General features: G+C 54.0%; 1 protein-coding gene across 1 annotated transcript; it reads right to left on the bottom strand.

Annotated features, from left to right (window-relative positions):
- Positions 1–1,790: 1,790 nt before the first annotated feature.
- On the bottom strand, positions 1,791–15,035 carry LOC123373210. The gene is made up of 6 exons (XM_045022078.1): positions 14,489–15,035; positions 8,061–8,240; positions 6,212–6,397; positions 4,107–4,212; positions 3,225–3,283; positions 1,791–2,432 (listed from the first exon to the last, which is right to left on the bottom strand). The coding sequence occupies exons 2-6, from the start codon at positions 8,236–8,238 to the stop codon at positions 2,323–2,325; spliced, it is 639 nt and encodes a 212-aa protein (XP_044878013.1). The 5' UTR covers positions 8,239–8,240; positions 14,489–15,035; the 3' UTR covers positions 1,791–2,322.
- Between the last annotated feature and the right edge of the window lie 5,317 nt (positions 15,036–20,352).

Below are 20,352 nucleotides of genomic sequence, written 5' to 3'. Positions count from 1 at the left end.
TAGTCACTACAGACGGGCAGCGGCAGCAGTTCTGACCCCTCCCCTTCGCACCCTCCTCGCCTCGCTGGGCTGGGCCCATCTCACTCCATGAGCCACTGCTCCAGCTCCCCCTGCGTCTCGCTGCTTCTCTTAACTTCTCCCCGGCTCGCCCCAGGAGCCAGCCCCGCACTGGGCCCCGTAGCCTGGGTGCAGCCACGAGCAACCGGCCTCTCGCGCTCTGGGACTCGGTGCCTTTGCTGCGGCAGGTGGCCAGACACGGCCATGGGATGGGAGCCAGCGCCCTGGAGGGGAAAAGCCCCGTACCCACTTCCCAGACCCCTCGGCCCCTGCGTTTCCTCTCTCTGCTCAGACGTGTTCCTCGGGGCCCGGCTTGGCATGAGGAAGTGCCAGCACTGAGCCACGGGCCCTTGTAGGGGGAGCAGAACTTGCCATCCCCCGAGCTCAGAGGCCTCTGTTCATCCGCCGATCCCTGGGGTGGGCCCCGGCTGCTCTGCCGAGGGGAGAGGGGTCGTGGTGCTGCTCTGCAATGGGCAGCCGTGCTGGGGCCGCGTGTGTAGAGACAGGGCTGGGTGTCACACCGGGAACGGCTCCGGACGAAGCTCAGCCAGGACTCTGGGGCAGCGTCTCCCCTCAGGGCACCTGTCACCAGGGCAAGGAGCCTGCTCGGCTTCGGCACCTCGGCGCGTTCAGCCCCCTGCTCACCCCGGGAGCTCCCCGCAGCGAGTCCCCCTGGGCGGGACCCCTGGGGAGCCTCACGTCCCCACAGGGCTCTGCCCCCCACTCCGCAGCCAGCAGTGCCCCAGCCAGCGTGTGACACAGACGCGTTATTAGTCGTCGGGACCCCAGCGTAGAGCAAACCTCGTTAGCTCGTTAGCTCAGGAACATTCAGCAAAGTCCATCTTGGGGGGACCTAGGGCTCCCTCCCCCCATCCCCACCTCCGAGTCCCAAAACAGGAGACTGACCGGCCCAGCCTCTGTCAGGCCCAGCTGCCCCCCTCTGGCCTTTGTCTCTTTCCCAGCAAACAGGTCGCCTGGTCTCTGTTCTCCAGCACCTCCGGCTGGCTCCCGGCAAAGGACGGGCTCCCACCATCCACTGCCAGGATACAGCGTGTCACCGTTATCTGTGTCCAGGCAGCCAGTTGCACTCACACCTGCCCTCTAGGGGTCGCTGCAAGGATCACACACCCTGATCCCACCACCTCGATACTTGAGAAACACACCGGGGAAACTGAGGCACACACAGTATTCAGAGACAACATTCCCACTTTGTCAGACTGGGGCATCCCCTCCCCCACAGAGCCCTGCCTCACTCACCCCGCTCCGTACATGGCACTGTGCAGCCGGCTTCCTTAAAGGGGCATCACTCGGGAGCTGCTGTGTGTGAGCTACGTCACTCCAGCCCCTTTGCCAGCCCCACACAGCCCCCCCCCCCGCCGTGGAGGCCTGGGGCCCTCACACAGCCCCCCCTCAGGTGCCACTCATCATGGGGATGAATGGTTATGAAAACCAATACCCAGGTAAAAGAGAAAGGTTCTCTCGATCCCAAAGGACTAAACCCCAGACCCAGGTCAATATACACATCAGATCTTACCCACAAATCACGCTGTTGCCAATCCTTTAGAATCTAAAATCTAAAGGTTTATTCATAAAGGGAAAAGGGTAGAGATGAGAGCTAGAATTGGTTAAATGGAATCAATTACATCCAGTGATGGCAAAGTTCTTGGTTCAGGCTTGTAGCAGTGATGGAGTAAACTGCAGGTTCAAATCAAGTCTCTGGAACATCCCCCGCTGGGATGGGTCATTCAGTCCTTTGTGCAGAGCTTCAGTTTGTAGCAAAGTCCCTCCAGAGGTCAGAAGCAGGATTGAAGCTGCAGCTCCTTTTATAGTCTCTTGCCGTGTGGCCTCTGCTTCCTTTGTCCCAACCACAAGCTGCCCAGCATGTGGCCTGGAAAAACCTGAGTTCTGTCCCTAGGCCTGTCCCTGCCTTGCTGAGTCACAGGGTGTATCTGCTTCTCTCCATGGGTCAGTTGTATTAGCTGATGGGCCTTAATGGGCCCTCAAGCAGGCCAGGCAGAGCTGATGCCAAATTGTCTGGGGTGTCCCCCAGAAGCACAGCACAAGTGTGAAATACAGACAGCATAGAGCCAATATTCATAACTTCAACTACAAAATGACACATGCACCCAGACAGCATAATCATAACCAGCAAACCAGAACCTCGTCTTAGACACCTCACTTGACCTCCTTTATACAATATTTGGTGCCACTACAGGACCTTGGTTGCAACCGTGTTCTATGTGATCCCAGATCATATTAATAAGGTCACAGCGGGGCCGCATGCCAGTCAGAGGCTGAGCCGTTCCTACCTGCAGCTCTGTGTTCTGGTGTCTGGATCGTGCAGTAAATATCTGGGGTGTCCCGGGGCTGGAGCTCTGGGGGTGGGAGACACAGAAGCACACTCACTGCAATGAGCTGGCAGGAGGGGGCCGGAGCAGGACGCAGACAGGAGAGGCGAGACTCAGTGGCAACGTGTGGCTGGTGCCCCTCCTGGGGGGGGGAGGGAGATCAGCCCCTGCTCTCCATCATCGCTGGTGTTGCTGGGAGCTAATACTGGTGGCACTGGAAGAAGCCTGGGGAGAGGAGCTGCCTGGAGCAGCGACCCTGGCAGCCAGCTCCTGGCCCAGTGGAGATGCCCAGAGCTCCTGCCAGGAGCATCGACCAGCCGGCCGCCCCAGGGACAGGCACCAAGGGTGGCCACGGGCTAGTCAGCGTTAGCCTTGTGCTGCCAGGGAACGCTCCAGCGGGTGCCCTCCAGATGCAGCAGGGCACAGGGGTCTTCAGAGGATCCGTGGACTGGGTCTGGCCCTTAGCCACCAGCCACACCCAGTAACCCGGCAGCGCAGGGCAGGGGGAGGCCAGGGCCAGCCCGCCCTGCTCCAAGCCTGGCCCCATAGCAGGTAGGTCAGGGAAGGATCCCCAGACCCAGCTGGCACAGGGGCAGGCACAGGCCAGAGCGCACTGCAGGGCGCTGAGCCCAACCGGCTCCTCCGCAGGGAAACAGGGTCTGGTGGGCAGCCCGCGGGGTGCTACGTCCGTCCGCCCGCCCGCTGCCAGGGCCCCCCACCGCTCCGTGGGAGGAACTCGCGCACGTTCCCCAGGCAGGGGATGGAGCCCGGGGGCAGGCGGCCCTAGCTGGGGACGCGGTGGGGGCGGGTGGCTCCTACCTGTGTACAACGCCTCCCCGGCGTCCTTGGCAGGGCGGCTCGCCGAAGCCTGGCGTTTCCTGGGGACAGCGAGAGGGACGTCCTGAGGGATGGGATGGGGCCGGCCCATCCCCCACGCACCCGGCTGACAAGGAGCATTGGGGGAGCCCCTGGGCTGCGCTCCCGGAGCTCAGCAAAGGGCCCGGCTGGCTTCACACCACTTTGTGACAGCACCATGCTGGGGCACCGGGGTCCCTGCGCTGGGCCGGCAGCCCCGGGGGCTGTGGTGGGGGACAGGGATGGGCCCAACCTCGCCCCTTGCTCCTAAAATGCCCTCGCTGCAGTTGGGCCCCCTGTGCACAGAGCTAGAGGCATCGGAGCTCGAAATCCCAACACCCGTCCACACCCGGGCTGGCTCCGGCCTGGCTGGGCGGGGGGTGGGGGTGGAGGGGCGCTGAGCCGCTAGCCGCGCCTGTGGGGATTCCTTGCTCAGCTCCTCGCGTGGGCACACCCTGCAAGAGACGCAGCCGGCCCCAGAGAGCTCCCAGCCCCCGCGGAGACCAGAGGGGCCAGTGGGTGTAACAATGCCTGGGGCAGGCGAGGGACAGGGTGGGCAGGGGGCAGGGTGGGTGGGGGCCAGGCAGGGGCAGGGTGGGCCAGGCAGGGGATGTGTGGGCGGGGGGCAGAGTGGGAAGGGGGCAGGGTGGGCCAGGCGGGGTCAGACTGGGCAAGGAGGGGCCAGGCTGGGCAAGGAGGGGGGGCGGGGTGGGCTACCCAGATTAGCCGTGGGCACAACGAGCAGCTGGGAAAGCCCCTCCCAGGTAGGAATAAAGCCCCAGCCGAGAGCGCTGGGGCGGAGCCGGAGCCCGGCCAGGCTGGGCCCCACCGAACGAACGCACTGACCTGGCGAGCAGGAACCGCAGCAGCAGGGCCCCTGCCCCCAGCAGCACCAGCACCGGCACCGCCATGGCGAGCGCCAGGCCCCCGGGCTGGGGAGTCTGGGCCTCTCCTGCAAGCAACAGACCCAGAACCAGCAGAGTCAGAAAGAAAATAGGATCCGGTCCCTGCACCCAGCCACAGCCCCTGTGCCCCCTGCAGCGCTGGCAGAGTGGGTCTGTCTGGGGGGGCAGGGGGGTGGTGTCCCCCCACCCAGGGGAGTGAGGATCTGGCTGCGTCCCTGGGGTGCAGCAGAGAGCTCCCCGCCTGCGCTGAGGCAGAGTGGGTCTGTTGTGGCTTGGGACCCAGCCCCATCACCCGCGGCCCCCTGGCTAGGGCAGGGCAGCCCAGCTGGCCCGTGGGCTCGCAGCCGCCTCAGCTTCAGGCTGCAGTCGGAGCCAGGTCCCAGCAACCACTGGCCGCTTTCCCCAGGGCCAGAGTGCTGTGCAGGCTGGGGCAGGCCCACCCCCCAGGGCCGCTGCGGGGTCACAGCACCAACGGCAGGAGTCAGAGCCGGTGCCAGTGGCTGGGAAGCTGAGCGGGACAGATGCTCCTTGCCAGGCTGTAGCCAGGGTGGCCAGACTGGCATCACTGACACCCAGGCCCCGCAGCGGAGAACAGCAGCACGTCCCCACAGACGCAGCCTGCCCTGCGGGGCCGGCGGGGAGAGCAGCAGAAGGGCACGCGGCCACGCCAGGCTCCTGGGGCGCTCTGGTGGGCACCTCGCGTGGCTGTAGGTCCCTGCGCACCACCAGCAAAGCAGGGCTCTGTCATAAACAGTTAGTTAAGGGTTAAGGTTTTTTTTTCTACCTGTAAAGGGTTAACAAGCAGTACCTGTGGACACCTGACCAGAGGACCAATGAGGGACAAGATATTTTCAAATCCCTGTGGACGGAAGTTTTTTTCCTGTTCTTTGTTTTTTTTGGAGAGTCTCTCTTGGGAGTTGAGGGAGTCCAGACATCTTAATCAAGTCCTCCCAGGTTTCTGCAATAAATTCTTCTATTCAAGCTAGTGAGTATTAGCAAGGAACTAGTATTCTTATACTTTTATTTCTGTATTTGCAATTCTGTGTTTTGCTATAGAATTTCTTTAATTCTGTACTGTTATTGCTTTTACTGAGAAAGAAGGGAGGGGGAATTCTCTCCAGAGATTGATAAGTTTAGACCCTGTGTATTGTTCCATCTTGGTTACAGAGACAGTTACTTTCTTTTTATTCTTTAATAAATCTTTTCTGTAAAGGACTTGGTTGATCTTTCCTTGGGTGGATTCTCAGGGAAAGGGGAGGAGGGAGGCATCCCTCTGTAGTGGATCCCGGTATCTCTCCTAGGAAAAGGGAGGGGGGAGGAAGCAGGGGGGAATGGTTTATTTCTCCTGGGTGTAAGAACTCCATGGATTTGGGGCTCTTGGGATCCCCAAGGATTTTGGGGAAGGACTGTGTCCCAATACACGTACATTATTGGGTGGTGGCAGCTTTTACCAGATCTAAACTAGGATTTTAGTTTAGGGGAGCCAATGCAGGTCCCCATTTTGGAACCCAACAGCTCTAAGTGGGGGTGAGACCTATGACAGGCTCTCTCTGGGCCTGGCTGCAAGGCAACGAGGGGGCTCAGAGCCCCCCGGCCGTGGCTTGTGCTCTGCTGGGTATGGCTGCTCTGGTGTTCTCTCTGCCGAGCACTCGCTGGAACACACTCGGAGGCCTGGGCTGGGTGGACCCTGGGGGATCTGGGGGGGGGCAGGTATCTCCCAGGGGGTGTGGGGCGAGTGTCTCCTGGGGGCATGGGTCAGGCAGCTCCTGTGCCCCACTCCTGCAGCTTGAAAATATTCCCACAACCCCCCCAGATCCTTGGGCCCCACCTGTTCAGGTACATTTACTCCGTGCACACGCTCAGGGCTGCTGTGGGGAGGGCGAGTGCAGACCAGTCAGCCCCACTGGGTCATGGGGAGAACGGTGTTCCTGGTCTCTGCTGCTCCTGCACGGGGAGCAGGGCCAGAAGCTGGGATCAGATCCACGCGCCTGCTCCCACGGGGACGCCATGGGTGGGAATCTTGGGGGGGGGGGGTCCCGCACTCACTCTGCTGGCAGGTGGGTGTCTCACTCCAGACAGACTGGCTCCCATTTCTGGCACATACGATCACAGGTGGTGACGGCCGATACCCCTCAGAGCAGCTCAGCGTCACCAAGTCACCCAGGGCGTAGAACTGCCTCTCGGGGGCAAACTGCAATGTGGAGTCCCAGGTTCTGGGTATTTCACATTTTCCTGTGGGTAAATGAGAGCAGAGTCACTGGAGGGTCACTGGAACCAGGCAGACTCCACTGGGTGTTATCATAGACTCATAGACTTTAAGGTCAGAAGGGACCATTATGATCATCTAGTCTGACCTCCTGCACAATGCAGGCCACAGAATCTCACCCATCCACTCCTGTAACAAACCCCTAACCTATGTCTGAGTTATTGAAGTCCCCAAATTGTGGTTTGAAGACCTCAAGCTGCAGAGAATCCTCCAGCAAGTGACCCGTGCCCCATGCTGCAGAGGAAGGTGAAAAACCTCCAGGGCTTCTGCCAATCTGCCCTGGAGGAAAATTCCTTCCCGACCCCAAATATGGTGATCAGCTAAACCCTGAGCATGTGGGCAAGACTCACCAGCCAGCACCCAGGAAAGAATTCTCTGCAGTAACTCAGATCCCATCCCAGCTAACATCCCATCACAGACCACTGGGCATATTTACCTGCTAATAATAAAAGATCAATTGCCAAATTAATTGCCAGAATTAGGCTATCCCATCATACCATCCCCTCCATAAACTTATCAAGCTTAGTCTTGAAGCCAGATGTGTCTTTTGCCCCCACTACTCCCCGTGGAAGGCTGTTCCAGAACTTCACTCCTCTAATGGTTAGAAACCTTCATCTAATTTCAAGTCTAAACATCCTGATAGCCAGTTTATATACATTTGTTCTTGTGTCCACATTGGTACCGAGCTTAAATAATTCCTCTCCCTCCCTGGTATTTATTCCTCTGGTATATTTATAGAGAGCAATCATATCTCCCCTCAGCCTTCTTTTGGTTAGGCTAAACAAGCCAAGCTCTTTCAGTCTCCTTTCATAAGACAGGTTTTCCATTCCTCGGATCATCCTAGTAGCCCTTCTCTGAACCTGTTCCAGTTTGAATTCATCCTTCTTAAACATGGGAGACCAAAACTGCACACAGTTTTCCAGATGAGGTCTCACCAGTGCCTTGTACAACGATACCAACACCTCCTTATCTCTACTGGAAATACCTCACCTGATGCATCCTAAAACTGTATTAGCTTTTTTCACGGCCATATCACATTGGTGGCTCATAGTCATCCTGTGATCAACCAATACTCCGAGGTCCTTCTCCTCCTCTGTTACTTCCAACTGATGCGTCCCCAATTTATAACTAAAATTCTTGTTATTAATCCCTAAATGCATGACCTTGCACTTTTCACTATTAAATTTCATTCTATTACTATTACTCCAGTTTACAAGGTCATCCAGATCTTCCTGTTATGGGCTGACCCTGAACCATGCTGGGCGCCCACAAGAGCAGGAGGGGGGCGGGGGGCGCTGCAAGGATCAGCCCCTCTCAGGATCAGGCCCCACGTGCTCAGGTACATTTACTCCGTGCACACGCTCAGGGCCGCCGTGGGGAGGGCGAGTGCAGACCAGTCAGCCCCACTGGGCCATGGGGAGAACGGTGTTCCTGGTCAGTGCTGCTCCTGCACGGGGAGCAGGGCCAGGAGCCGGGATCAGAGCCACGCGCCTGCCCCCCCGGGGACACCGTGGGTGGGAAGCTGCTCATTGCAGCAGGACTCTCCCCACGGCCTCTCAGCAGCCCGGCTGGAGCCCTCCCCGGCCAGACGGTGCCCGGCCAGCCCCAGGGCCGGCTCCCCGCACTCACTGATACACTGGTGTGCACCCAAGTCCCACTCGAAGCGTCCCGGCTCCGTCTCTCTGCACGTCACATTGAACGAGTTCTGCTGGAACTGCTGCCGACAGGTCACCCGAGCCTCGGCCCCGACGCCGAACTCCGTCTGTGCAGGGTCAAAATCCACCTGCCTCACCCAGTCATTGCACATCCCTGGGAAAGGAACAGGAGAGCGGCCATGGGGGCGCGTCTGCCCTGCGGTCTGACAGCCCCTAGCTATGGGGAGCCGGCCCCAGGGTCGCGCAGGTGCTGGGGCCGGCCTGGCATGAACAGCCCTGAGCTAGCGAACAGGAGCAGCAAACTTGAGTTTAAAGAAGCAGTGTGAGAACCAGACACACCTACCAAACATTCCCTAAACATAGGCCAATAAATCCCTGCAAACAAACAAACCAACCCTGGAAAAGTAAAAACAACACAGTCAGGAGTCCAGCAGCAGAGTCGGGGGTATCCAGGTTATTGCACTGAATGCAGCATGTGCGATCTGCCTTGTGGGCAGGTGGCGCAGGTGTGCATTCGGTGCAAGCAGCTCCTGGCCCTCCGAGGCTGCGAACGGGCTCTTCAGAGCAGAGTGGCTGAACTGGAGGAGCTGAGTGAGGGAGGCAGTTACGTACGTAGATGAGACTTTCCGGGACACAGTAGAACGGTCCCACCCCCACCCCCGGTCTGACAGCCTCTGTGCTATTGAGGAGGAAGAAAGGGAAGGAGACCATCCAGCTGGAGCCGAGGGACCCAATCCTGTAGTTGGGACCCTCCTGTGACACTGCTCCCCATATTTATCACAGTAATAGTATGAAATGATTGTGTCATAATCATAATGTATTTTATACAAGCTAAAACGTGAGGTATCATTGGAAGTTATGATTTACTGAGTAGGATTATCCTATTTGTCTGCATGGATCATTTCTGTATCTACAGTTAGGAATATGGACTATACGTCTGTACCACAAAAGTGTTTGCACCTGGGGAACACGCACCAGGCAGAATGCAACCAGCCTGGCTGGCCAGCTGGGGACACGTCAATGGGCCGTTAGGGGGAACAATAGGTCTTTGAAGATGCCAATCTCCCACTTTCCTGGGATGCTACAAACAGCTTCTGGCTCATGGCTGCTTGGACACTGCAGGGTCATGTGACCATGTCACCTGGTACTGGACTCCATGATAGAATACCAGTATTTTTCCACACTGGAAAACAGAGGGTTCCCGCCATATGTAAAACCCATTTAAGGCAGGGAAGTGAGATAATCAAGGTTGGTTCTTCACTAAATCCCGCCCAAGATGACTGCTGAAAACACCTAGAACTGAGCTGGGGAAGGACGGACTGAACCCAGGCTGGGAAGGTGTCTGGCCTGTGAAAGAAATACCTGGAGTTTTGAGCTGCAATCTGCTTAAAACAACATTCAGCGCGAGAAATTACTGATTGTAACCAGTTTCTTTAGTATCTAAGATTATATTGCATGTTTGGTTTATTTGCTGGGTGATCCGTTTTGATCTGTTGCTATCACTTAATCTATTTTGTGTAGCTAATAAACGTGTTTATGTTTTCTCTAAACCCCCTAGTTTGTGGAATTCATAACTGGGGGTGGGGGTGGGGCACAAGACTGTGCAGATCTCTCCACATTGAGGGAGGGCGAATTTCCTGAGCTGACGCTGTGCAGTTCTCTGGGCAGCGCCAGGTGATACAATTTGGGGGTTACACCCCAGAGGGGGTGAGCACTTGAGTGCTGGGCAATTCCTTATCTGAAGCCTGCCCAGGCAGAGCTGATTTCGGTGTCTGTGTCTGTCTGCAGCTGGGGGTGTCCCGCCTGTGTGTGCTGTGGGAGGCTCCAGGGCCTGGCTCAGCAGGACAGGGTGAGGGAGCCCGGGCTGGTGGAACAGGCAGGCTCAGTGGTACCCCAGTATATCAGGTGGCACCCTGGAGGTGGCAGGAGACCTCCTTCCAGATGATGCCATGGTATCCTCATGCACTGAGGATACCCCTCCAGAGGAGGGGACCCCGGTTATTAAGAAAAGATGGGTAATAGTTATGGGGGATTCAATTATTAGAAACATATTTAGCTGGGTTTGCGATGACCAGGAGAACTGCAGGGTGATTTGCCAGCTGGGTTTGCAAAGGTTGTGGGCCTCTCAAGACATCTGGATAGACTTATGTGCAGTTCTAGGGAGGAGCCAGTGGTCATGGTACAGGTAGGTACCGGTGACAAAAGGGAAAAGTAGGAGAGAGGTTCTGGAGGCCAAAATTAGGCTGCTGGGAAAGAGATTGAAGTCCAGGACCTCCATGGCTGCAGTCTCTGAGATGCTTCTAGTCCCACGCGGAGGGTCAGTTAGACAGAACTGCAGGGTCTCAATGTGTGGATGAGATGATGGTGTACAGAGGAGGGACTTAGGTTTATTAGGAACTGGGGAACCTTTTGGGAAAGGAGGAGCCTATCCAGGAAGGATGGGCGCCACCCAAACCAAAATGGACCCAGACTGCTGGCATGTGAAATTATAAAGGTGGTAGGGAGTTGTTAAATGAAGGGCTGGGGGAAGCCGACAGGCGAGCAGGATCATGCGGTTCAGACAGAGACGTCCCTTAGGGGAGGGTCTGTTGAAGGGGATTCTCTATATCCTAGCAAAGAGGAAAGGATAGAAATTGCTAAAGTACAGGTGGGAGCTGAAGAGAAAAAGGGAAACAGAAAAAAATCCCATTCAATGACATCACATGAAGGCAGACAAGTAAATATTGATCAAGTTTGTAAGTGCTTCTATACAAATGCAAGAAGTCTAAATACTAAGATGGGTGAACTTGAGTGCCTGGTATTAACTGAGGTTATGGATATAACCGGCCTCACAGAAATTTGGTGGAACAACAATAATTAATGGGACAGGGTAATACCTGGGTACAAAATAGACAGGAAGGACAGAACAGGTCGCGCTGCTGGGGGTGTGGCACTGCATGAGAAAGCGTAAAATCAAATATGGTAAAACAATTACTCAAACTGTACCATAGAAGCTTTATGGATGGAGATTCTGTGCTTGAACAATAAGAGTCTAGCAGTAGGAATATTCTACCAACCACCTGACCAGGATGGTGACTGTGAAATGCTCAGGGAGATGAGAAAGGCTACAAAAACAGAAAACCCAATAATAATGGGGGTTTTCAGCTATCCCCATATTGCCTGGGAACATGTCACCTCAGGACAGGAGGCAGAGGTAACATTTCTAGACACCATCAATGACAGCTTCTTGGAGCAGCCAGTCCTGGAACTCCGAAGGTCAGAGGCAATTCTTGATTTAGTCCTAAGTGGAGCACAGGATCTGGTCCAAGAGGTGAATAGAGCTGAACTGCCTGGTACTAGTGACCATAATGTAATTAAATCTAACATCCTTGGGGGGGTGGGGTGGAATACTAAAGAAACCCACCACGTAGCATTTAACTTCCAAAAGGGGAACTCCACAAAACTTTTTAAAACCACCGCAATAGAGGCTCAAACTATGTATAGACACAAAATAAAATACAAAGTACTAAGAGGAGCAAAAAAAATGCCACCATGGCAAAACAAGTAAACGTAAAGTAAAAGAGGTGGTTAGAGACAAAAAGCCGTGCTTTAAAAATTGGAAGGAGGGAGAAAAATTCTTCTTAACCTCTGAGGCTAGGACAAGAAGCAAAGGGCTTAAATTGCAGCCAGGGAGGTTTAAGTTGGACATTAAGGAAAACTTCCTAACTGTCAGGGTGGTTCAGCACTGGAATAAATTGCCCAGGGAGGTTGTGGAATCTCCATCATTGGAGGTTTTTAAGAGCAGGTTGGACAAACACCTGTCAGGGATGGTCTAGATAACACCGAGCCCTGCTCTGAGTGCAGAGAACTGGACTAGAGATCTCTCGAGGTCCCTTCCAGTCCTATAATTCTAGGATCCTATATAAAGGAGTATAAATTCTGGCAAGTCAGGTATAAAACTATAATTAGGCAGGCCAAAGAGAATTTGAAGAGCAACTAGCAAAATGCACAAAAACTAAGAAATGTTTTTAAGTACATTGGAAACAGGAAGCCTGCCCAACAATCAGTGGGGCCACTGGACAATCAAGGTGCTGAAAGAGCACTTAAGGAAGATGAGGCCATTGTGTAGAAGCTAAAGGAATTATTTGCATCGGTCTTCACTGTAGAGCATGTGAGGGAGATTCCCAAACCTGAGCCATTCTTTTTAGGTGACAAATCTGAGGAACTGTCCCAGATTGAGGTGCCATTAGAGGAAGTTTTGGAACAAACTGATAAACTGAACAGCAATAAGTCACCAGGTCCAGATGGTATCACCCAAGAGTTCTGAAGGAACTCCAATGTGAAATTGCGGGACTACTAACTGGTATTTAACCTATCATTTAAATCAGCTTCTGTACCAGATGACTGGAGAATAGCTAATGTGATGCCAATTTTTTTAAAAGGCTCTAGAGGTGATCCTAGCAATTATAGGACAGTAAACCTAATTTCAGTACCAGGCAAATTAGTTGAAACTCTAGTAAAGAACAGAATGATCAGACTCATAGATGAACATGATTTGTTGGGGAAGAGTCGATGTAGTTTTTGTAAAAGGAAATCATGCTTCACCAATCTACTAGAATTCTTTGAGGGGGTTAAAAAGTATGTGGACAAGGAGGATCTAGTGAACATAGTGTACTTGGACTTTCAGAAAGCCACAAGGTCCCACACAAAGGCCCGTAAGCATAGTAAGCTGTCATGGGATAAGGGGGACTGTCCTCTCAGGGATCAGTAACTGGTTAAAAGACAGGAAACAACAGGTAGGAATAAATGGTCAGTTTTTATAATGAAGAGAGGTAAATAGCAAAGTCCCCCAGGGATCTATACTAGGACCCCTGCTGTACAACCAATTCATAAATGATCTGGAAAAACTGGTAAACAGTGAGATGGCGAAGCTTGCAGATGGTACAAAACTACTCAAGATAGTTAAGTCCCAGGCAGACTGTGAAGAGCTACAAAAGGATCTCTCAAAACTGGGTGACTGGGCAACAAAATGGCAGATGAAATTCAATGTTGATAAATGCAAAGTGATGCACATTGGAAACCATAATCCCAACTACACGTATAGAATGGTGGGGTCTAAATTAGCTGTTACCACTCAAGAAAGCTCTTGGAGTCACTGTGGAGAGTTCTCTGAAAACATCCACTCAGTGTGCAGCGACAGCCAAAAAAGTGAACAGAATGTTGGGAACCATTAGGAAAGGGATAGGCAGTATTGTCATGGCATTATTTAAATCCATGGTGCGCCCACACCTGGCATACTGCGTGCAGGTCTGGTTACCTCATCACAAAATATAGATCTATTGGAATTGGGAAAGATACAGAGAAGGACAACAAACATTATTAGGGGGTTGGAACAGCTTCAGTATGAGGAGAGATTAAAAAGACTGGGACTGTTCAGCTCGGAAAAGAGATGACTAAGGGGGGATATGAGAGAGGTCTATAAAATCATGGCTGGTGTGGAGAAAGTGAATAAGGACGTGTTGTTTACTCCTCCTCATAACAGAAGAACTGGGGCCACCCAATGAAATGAACAGGCAGCAGGTTTAAAGCCAACAAAAGGACGTCTTTCTTCTCACCACGCACAGTGAACCTGAGGAAATCGTTGCCGGGGATGTTGTAAAGGCCACAAGTATAAGAGGGTTCGAAAAAGAGCTAGCTCAGTTCCGGGAGGACAGGTCTATCAATGGCTGCTAGCCAGGATGGGCAGGGACACAACCCCCTGCTCTGGGGTCCCTGATTTCTGACTGCCGGAAGCTGGAACTGGCTGACTAGATGGCTCACTCGATAACTGACCTGTCCATTCCCTCTGGGGCACCTGGCACTGGCCACTGTCGGCAGACAGGACACGGGGCTGGATGGACCTTTGGTCTGACCCAGGATGGCCGTTCTTATGAATACAGAGAAGTTCCCAGGGAGAGAGTCTGGGGCAGGGAGGGGACCGCGTGTCCGGGAGGCCTGTGCCTGGCTGCTCTCAGAAGCGGGGCTGGAAGAAGCACCCTGAGAAATGCTGAGATCAGTTCCCAGGCCTCAGAGCTTCGCTCCTCGTGAGCTGCCCAGCAGTGCCCGGCTGAGACTCCTGCCAGGCCACGGCCACAGCCGCCAGCAGCCGCCTCAGGGCCTGGTGGGGAGCTGTGTGTGGAGAGAGAGGTTTTCTTGGCAGGCTGAGAGAGGGGGGGTTCTCTTTTCTCTTCCCATTGTCACAGCCTCCCAGGTCTCCCACTCCCAGGTCTCCCATCTCCCAGTGGCCTGTTTAACACCAGCCCGGTTTCCCTGGCCATTTCCTGCCCGTAACTGGCTGCAGCCCCAAGCCTGGGCTGGCTGGGGAGGTTTGGCCCCATGCCCGGGGGGTGGGCGCGGGGGCTGTATCAGTCTCCACTCACTCACTGAGACACTTGACTCCACTGATATCCCAGACTGCCCTACGGTCCTTCAGCTCTGTGCAGTTTGCAGGGAACGGGCCGGATTCAGGGTCCTCGGCGCACGTCACCTGCACCGTGTCATTCACCCGAAACGCCGTCTGATTGGAGGGAAACGTCACCTTCGTGGTCCAGCTTCCCTCCCTCCTGCACGTGCCTGTGACGGGAGGAACGAGAGGCTGAGGCCTGGCTGGAGATGGAGTCTGGTCACCACCTTAGCCCCTCCGCGGCCTGCCCGGAGCCTGAGGAAGGACCAAGTGCTATTTCCTCTGGAAAAAAGCATCTGTCCCTTCTTCCAGTCACTTCTCTGTGTGGCTAATACAGCTTCTTCCTGTCCCCCCAGCCTGTGGAGACACCTCTGCATTCCTGGGGGCTGGTCTACACTGGGGGGGTTCAAACTAAGATACGCAACATCAGCTACGCTATCTGAGTAGCTGAAGTCAAAGTATCGTAGTTCGACTTACCTGGCCGTCCTCACAGCAGCGAGTCGACTGCCCCCGTCGACGCCGCTTACTCCTCCTGCCGAGGTGGAGTACGGGCGTTGATTAGCGGATCGATTTATCACGTCCAGACGAGAAGCGATAAATCGATCCCCAATACATAGAACACTACCCGAGCCGGCAGGTAGTATAGATGTACCCTTGGACTCCTCCTGCGACTGCTGTCTCTGCACCAGGCTGGGCTGCTCCAGCCCACGTCTGCTCGCTCTCTCTGGTGCTGGGCGTCAGGGACCCAAAGCCTCCAGGCCCCAACCAGCAGGGCTGGAGAAATCTTGCTTAACCAGACTGCAGGGCAGGACAGCTCTCACACGCTGAGTGCCTGGCCTCAGCACTCCCCCTGGAGAAATGCACCTACGGCAGCTGTGGGGAAGACTCCAGCTGCAGACCTGGCGGCAGGCACGGCCGAGGGGGGATGTTTGGCAGGCATGCACAATAGCGCCGGGCAGCTAAACAGGCCAGTGCAATTGGGAGATCTCGCAGAGGCCTCAGGTGTGGACAGGAAGGGGGGAGGATCCTTGCCAAGGTGACCACACCTGCAAGCAGAGGCGCTGACTCAGTGGGTGCTCTGGGGCTGGAGCACCCACAGAAAAAAATAGTGTGTGCTGAGCACCCAGCAGCAGCCCCGCGGTCATCAGCTCCTCCCACTCCCTCCCATCGCAGATCAGCTGTTCAGCAGCGTGCAGGAGGTGCTGCGGGGAGGGGATGGAGCAAGGGCGGAGCATGCTAGGGGGTGGGATGGGGCGGGAAGAGACAGGGCAGGGTGGGGCCGTGGGGGAAGAGGTGGAGTGGGGACGGGGCCTGGGCGGAACGGGGGCTGAGCACCCCCAGGGAAATGAGGAAGCCGGCGCCGGTGCCTGTAAGAGTGAGTTCGTTAGTGGAGCCTCCGTCCAGGAAAGCTATTGCAGAGAGCAGGGGGTTCAGAGGGCTGAGACCAGAGGCTGAATGCGCTAAAGCTGGCTCTGCTCCCAGCCTGAGACCACACGTACTCCATCTCATTGCCTGGAGTTACTCTGGGGCTGAATCTACCCTGAGGGTGTGATCACAGGCTGGTAACATCCCCTCTGTCTGTTCCTCCCACCCCCTCTTCCTAATGGGGCTAATGACACGGCCCCACCCACCTCCCAGCAGGATTCACTACTTAATGTCTGTCCTGAGAACTTGACAGATCAAACAGTGTACGATGAATGAGCAGGGGCTGGGTTGGGGGAAATATGGAGAGAACTCCCTGTGTTTACTCAGCTGGGGGGACGGTGTCATGGCCCTGTCCCAGCTGGGGGCTGGCTACAGAGCGGGCGACACACCAGCTGTGTTCAGTATCAGATCCTTTGCTGCGCTGGCAGGCTTGGCTGGCGTTAGCTTAACCAACGTGTTTTACACACAGCACCATGTAGTGCCCGAACTGTACAATACATCCTACATCTCATTCCATCTCCCCCTTCAAGTTCTGCATTCCTGCCTCTCACAATCGCTAGCAGTGCGATTCAGAGACAGTGGGTTTCTAACTAGACACCCCGACACAGAACAACTCACTCGTCAGGCTGTCCATTAGAATCATAGAATATCAGGGCTGGAAGGTGTGACATTATTGATATAAACTGGGACCATATAGAACATGGTTTGCAACCAAGGTCCTGTAGTGGCACCAAATCTTAGGTAAAGGGGGTCATATAAGGTGTCTAAGACCAGGTTCTGGGCTGCTGGTTATGATTATGCTGTCTGTATGTCTGTGTATCATTTTGTAGTTGAAGTTATAAGTATTGGCTCTGTACTGTCTGTATTTTGTATTATGCTCTGCTTCTGGGTGACACCCCAGACAAGTTGGTGTTAGCTCTGCCCAGCCTGCTTGATGGCCCATTAAGGGCCATCAGCTACACAATTGACCCATGGAGAGGAGGCAGATATGCCTTGTGACTCAGCAGGGTGTGCAGGGACTGGCCCATGTGACTCCAGACTCCATTTTGCTGATTTTCCACAGTAAGGACAAAGAGGTTCGTACACCTGGAAAAGCCTATATAAGGCTGATGCTTCATCTCCATCTTGTCTTCAATCCTGCTTCTTACCTCTGGAGAGACTTTGCTACAAGCTGAAGCTCTGAATGACCCATCCCAGCGGGGGATGTTCCAGAGACTTGATTTGAACCTGCAGTTTATGCCATCACTGCTACAAGCCTGAACTAAGAACTTTGCCATTACTGTATGTAATTGATTCCATTTAACCAATTCTACCTCTCATCTCTACCTTTTTCCCTTTATGAATAAACCTTTAGATTTTAGATTCTAGAGGATTGGCAACAGCATGATTTGTGGGTAAGATCTGATGTGTATATTGACCTGGGTCTGGGGCTTGGTCCTTTGGGACCGAGGGAACCTTTTTCTTTTATTGGGGTGTTGGTTTTCATAACCATTCATCCCCAGGACGAGTGCACTGGTGGTGATACTGGGAGACTGGAGTGTCTAAGGAAATTGCTTGTGTGACTTGTGGTTAGCCAGTGGGGTGAAACCGAAGTCCTTTTTGTCTGGCTGGTTTGGTGCCTTAGAGGTGGAAAAACCCCAGCCTAGGGCTGTGACTGCCCTGTTTGAGCAATTGGTCCTGAATTGGCACTCTCAGTTGGGTCCTGCCAGAACCGCATTGTCACAGAAGGGACCTCAGGAGGTCATCTAGTCCAACCCCCTGCTCAAAGCAGGACCAACCCCAACTAAATCATCCCAGCCAGAGCTTTGTCAAGCCTGACCTTAAAAACCTCTAAGGAAGGAGATTTCACCACCTCCCTAGGGAACCCATTCCAGTGCTTCACCACCCTCCTAGTGAAATAGTGTTTCCTAATATCCAACCTAGACCTTCCCCACTGCAACTTGAGACCATTGCTCCTTGTTCTGTCATCTGCCACCACTGAGAACAGCCGAGCTCCATCCTCTCTGGAACCCCCCTTCAGGTAGCTGAAGGCTGCTATCAAATCCCCCCTCATTCTTCTCTTCTGCAGACTAAACAAGCCTAGTTCCCTCAGCCTCTTCTCGTAAGTCATTTGCCCCAGTCCACTGATCATTTTCACTGCCCTCTGCTGGACTCTCTCCAATTTGTCCACATCCTTTCAGTAGTGTGTGTGTGAGGGGGGGCAAAACTGAACTCCAGATGTGGCCTTATCAATGCCGAATAGAGGGGAATAATCACTTCCCTCGATTTGCTGGCAATGCTCATACTTATACAACCCAAAATGCCGTTAGTCTTCTTGGCAACAAGAGCACCCTGCTGACTCATATCCAACTTCTTGTCCACTGTAACCCCTAGGTCCTTTTCTGCAGAACTGCCACTTAGCCAGTCAGTCCCCAGCCTGTAGCAGTGCATGGGATTCTTCCATCCTAAGTGCAGGACTCTGCACTTGTCCTTGTTGAACCTCATCAGATTTCTTTTGGTCCAATCCTCCAATTTGTCTAGGTTCCTCTGTATCTTATCCCTACCCTTCAGCGTATCTACCACTCCTCCCAGTTTAGTGTCATCTGCAAACTTGTTGAGGGTGCAATTCATCCCATCATCCAGATAATTAATGAAGATATTGAACAAAACCGGTCCCAGGACCAACCCTTGGGGCACTCCACTTGATACTGGCTGCCAACTAGACATGGAGCCATTGATCACTAGCCATTGAGCCCGACGATCTAGCCAGCTTTCTTTCCACCTTATAGTCCATTCATACAGCCCATACTTCTTTAACTTGCTGGCAAGAATATTGTGATTGTATCAGAAGCTTTGCTAAAGTCAAGATCTATCACATCCATCCCTTTCCCGATATCCACAGAGACAGTTATCTCCTCATAGAAGGCAATCAGGTTGGTCAGGCATGACGTGCCCTTGGTAAATCCATGTTGACTGTTCCTGATCACCTTCTGTGACGAACTGGGAATGTTCTTAATGTGTTCTTTGAATGCTCAGTGGGGAGTGTTGGCCTGGGAAGGTTGCAGGGGAGTTTTGCTGGGACTGTCTGCATTGAGGATGGGAGACTTTCCTTGAGGGAGGATACCTGAGCACGTAACATGAGAACCCAGGAAGGGGGTTGGAGGCCACATGTCACGGAGTGTGGGGGAGTCCGGGCCCTGCACCCCCGGCTTCCTGCGATTCACCGGGACTCTCAGCCAACCAGGAACACAGAAGGTTTATTAGACGACAGGAACACGGTCCCAAGCAGGGCTTGTAGGTACAACCAGGACCCCTCAGTCAGGTCCCTCTGGGAGCGAGGATCTTAGACCCCAGACTTGGGGTTCCCTGCCTCTTGCCAGCCAGCCCAAAACCAAAACTAAAAACCCTCTCCAGCAGGCTCTCTTCCTTTGTCCAGCTTCCACGGCAAAGGTGTTGACTCTCCCCACCCCCCTTCCTCGCTTAGGTTACAGGCTCAGGTCCTGTCCCTCACCTAAAGTCACCCCCTGCTCTCCCATCCCCCGTGCAGACAGTCCCAGTAAAACTAGACGACATTCCCAGGTCAGACTGCTCCGCTCCCTCCTGCGTCACACCAGGTGACACCTCTGCCCAGGAAACTGGACAAAGGATGAAGGAGGAGCTGCGGGGAGGCTGAGTGAGAGGCTGGAGGGAGTTTCAGTTTGGAGCTGGCTGGGAGAATGGAAGGGATCCCAGATGCGGCTCTGGCCTCTCTGGCCCCCCAGATGGACCTAACTGGGGCAGGGGGGGCTGTTGTCTGTGCCTGCAAGACCTGTCTTGGACTGTGTTCCTGTCGTCTAAATAAACCTTCTCTTTTACTGGCTGGGTGAGAGTCACGGTGAATTGCAGGAAGCCAGGGGTGAAGGGCCTTGACTCCCCCACACTCTGTGACATCTTCCTCTCCTCCAAGTGCTTCAAAATGGATTCTGTGAGGACCTGTTCCATGATTTTTCCAAGGACTGAGGTGAGGCTGACTGGCCTGTCGTTCTCCGGATTATCTTTGTTTCCTTTTTTAAATATGGGCACTACATTTGCCTTTTTCCAATTGTCCAGGACCTCCCCCATCGCCATGAATTTGAAGGCAATTTCTTGATTTGACCCCCAGAGGGCCAAACTGTTGGACTTTAACAGTTCATTCCCTGGTTCTGTCACTGTAGAAAGATTTTGTAGATATCAACAAAGGTAATTTCCCATCCCCAATATACGATTCAGTTCCGGTACGTTAATTGATGCATTCAGTTCTTGAATTGCTTTTATTTTCTCAGGGCTAAGACTGATTCCACCTGGTTACTGTCTCTCCCAGAGACTTGGTTGGGGTAGGTGGAAAACACATTTTTCCTTGTTTAGCTTCAGTCCAGACTGACTGATTAGGCTTAGGGCTTCATTGAGGGTTTTGTTGTGTTCT

Source organism: Mauremys mutica, chromosome 6 (assembly GCF_020497125.1).
Source record: "Mauremys mutica isolate MM-2020 ecotype Southern chromosome 6, ASM2049712v1, whole genome shotgun sequence".
Taxonomy (NCBI): domain Eukaryota; kingdom Metazoa; phylum Chordata; order Testudines; family Geoemydidae; genus Mauremys; species Mauremys mutica.
The sequence above is the reverse complement of the archived record's forward strand: the minus strand, read 5'-3'. Positions and strand labels throughout refer to the sequence as shown.

What these genes read in the sequence shown, in the direction of transcription:
- LOC123373210 (XM_045022078.1), bottom strand. Translation starts at nt 8,238, where the DNA reads ATGTGCAATGACTGGGTGAGGCAGGTGGATTTTGACCCTGCACAGACG. An exon ending in GGGTGCACACCAGTGTATCA is followed by an intron (nt 6,398 to 8,060) that starts GTGAGTGCGGGG and finishes ATTTACCCACAG; the next exon opens with GAAAATGTGAAATACCCAGA. An exon ending in CGGGGAGGCGTTGTACACAG is followed by an intron (nt 2,433 to 3,224) that starts GTAGGAGCCACC and finishes TCCCACCCCCAG; the next exon opens with AGCTCCAGCCCCGGGACACC.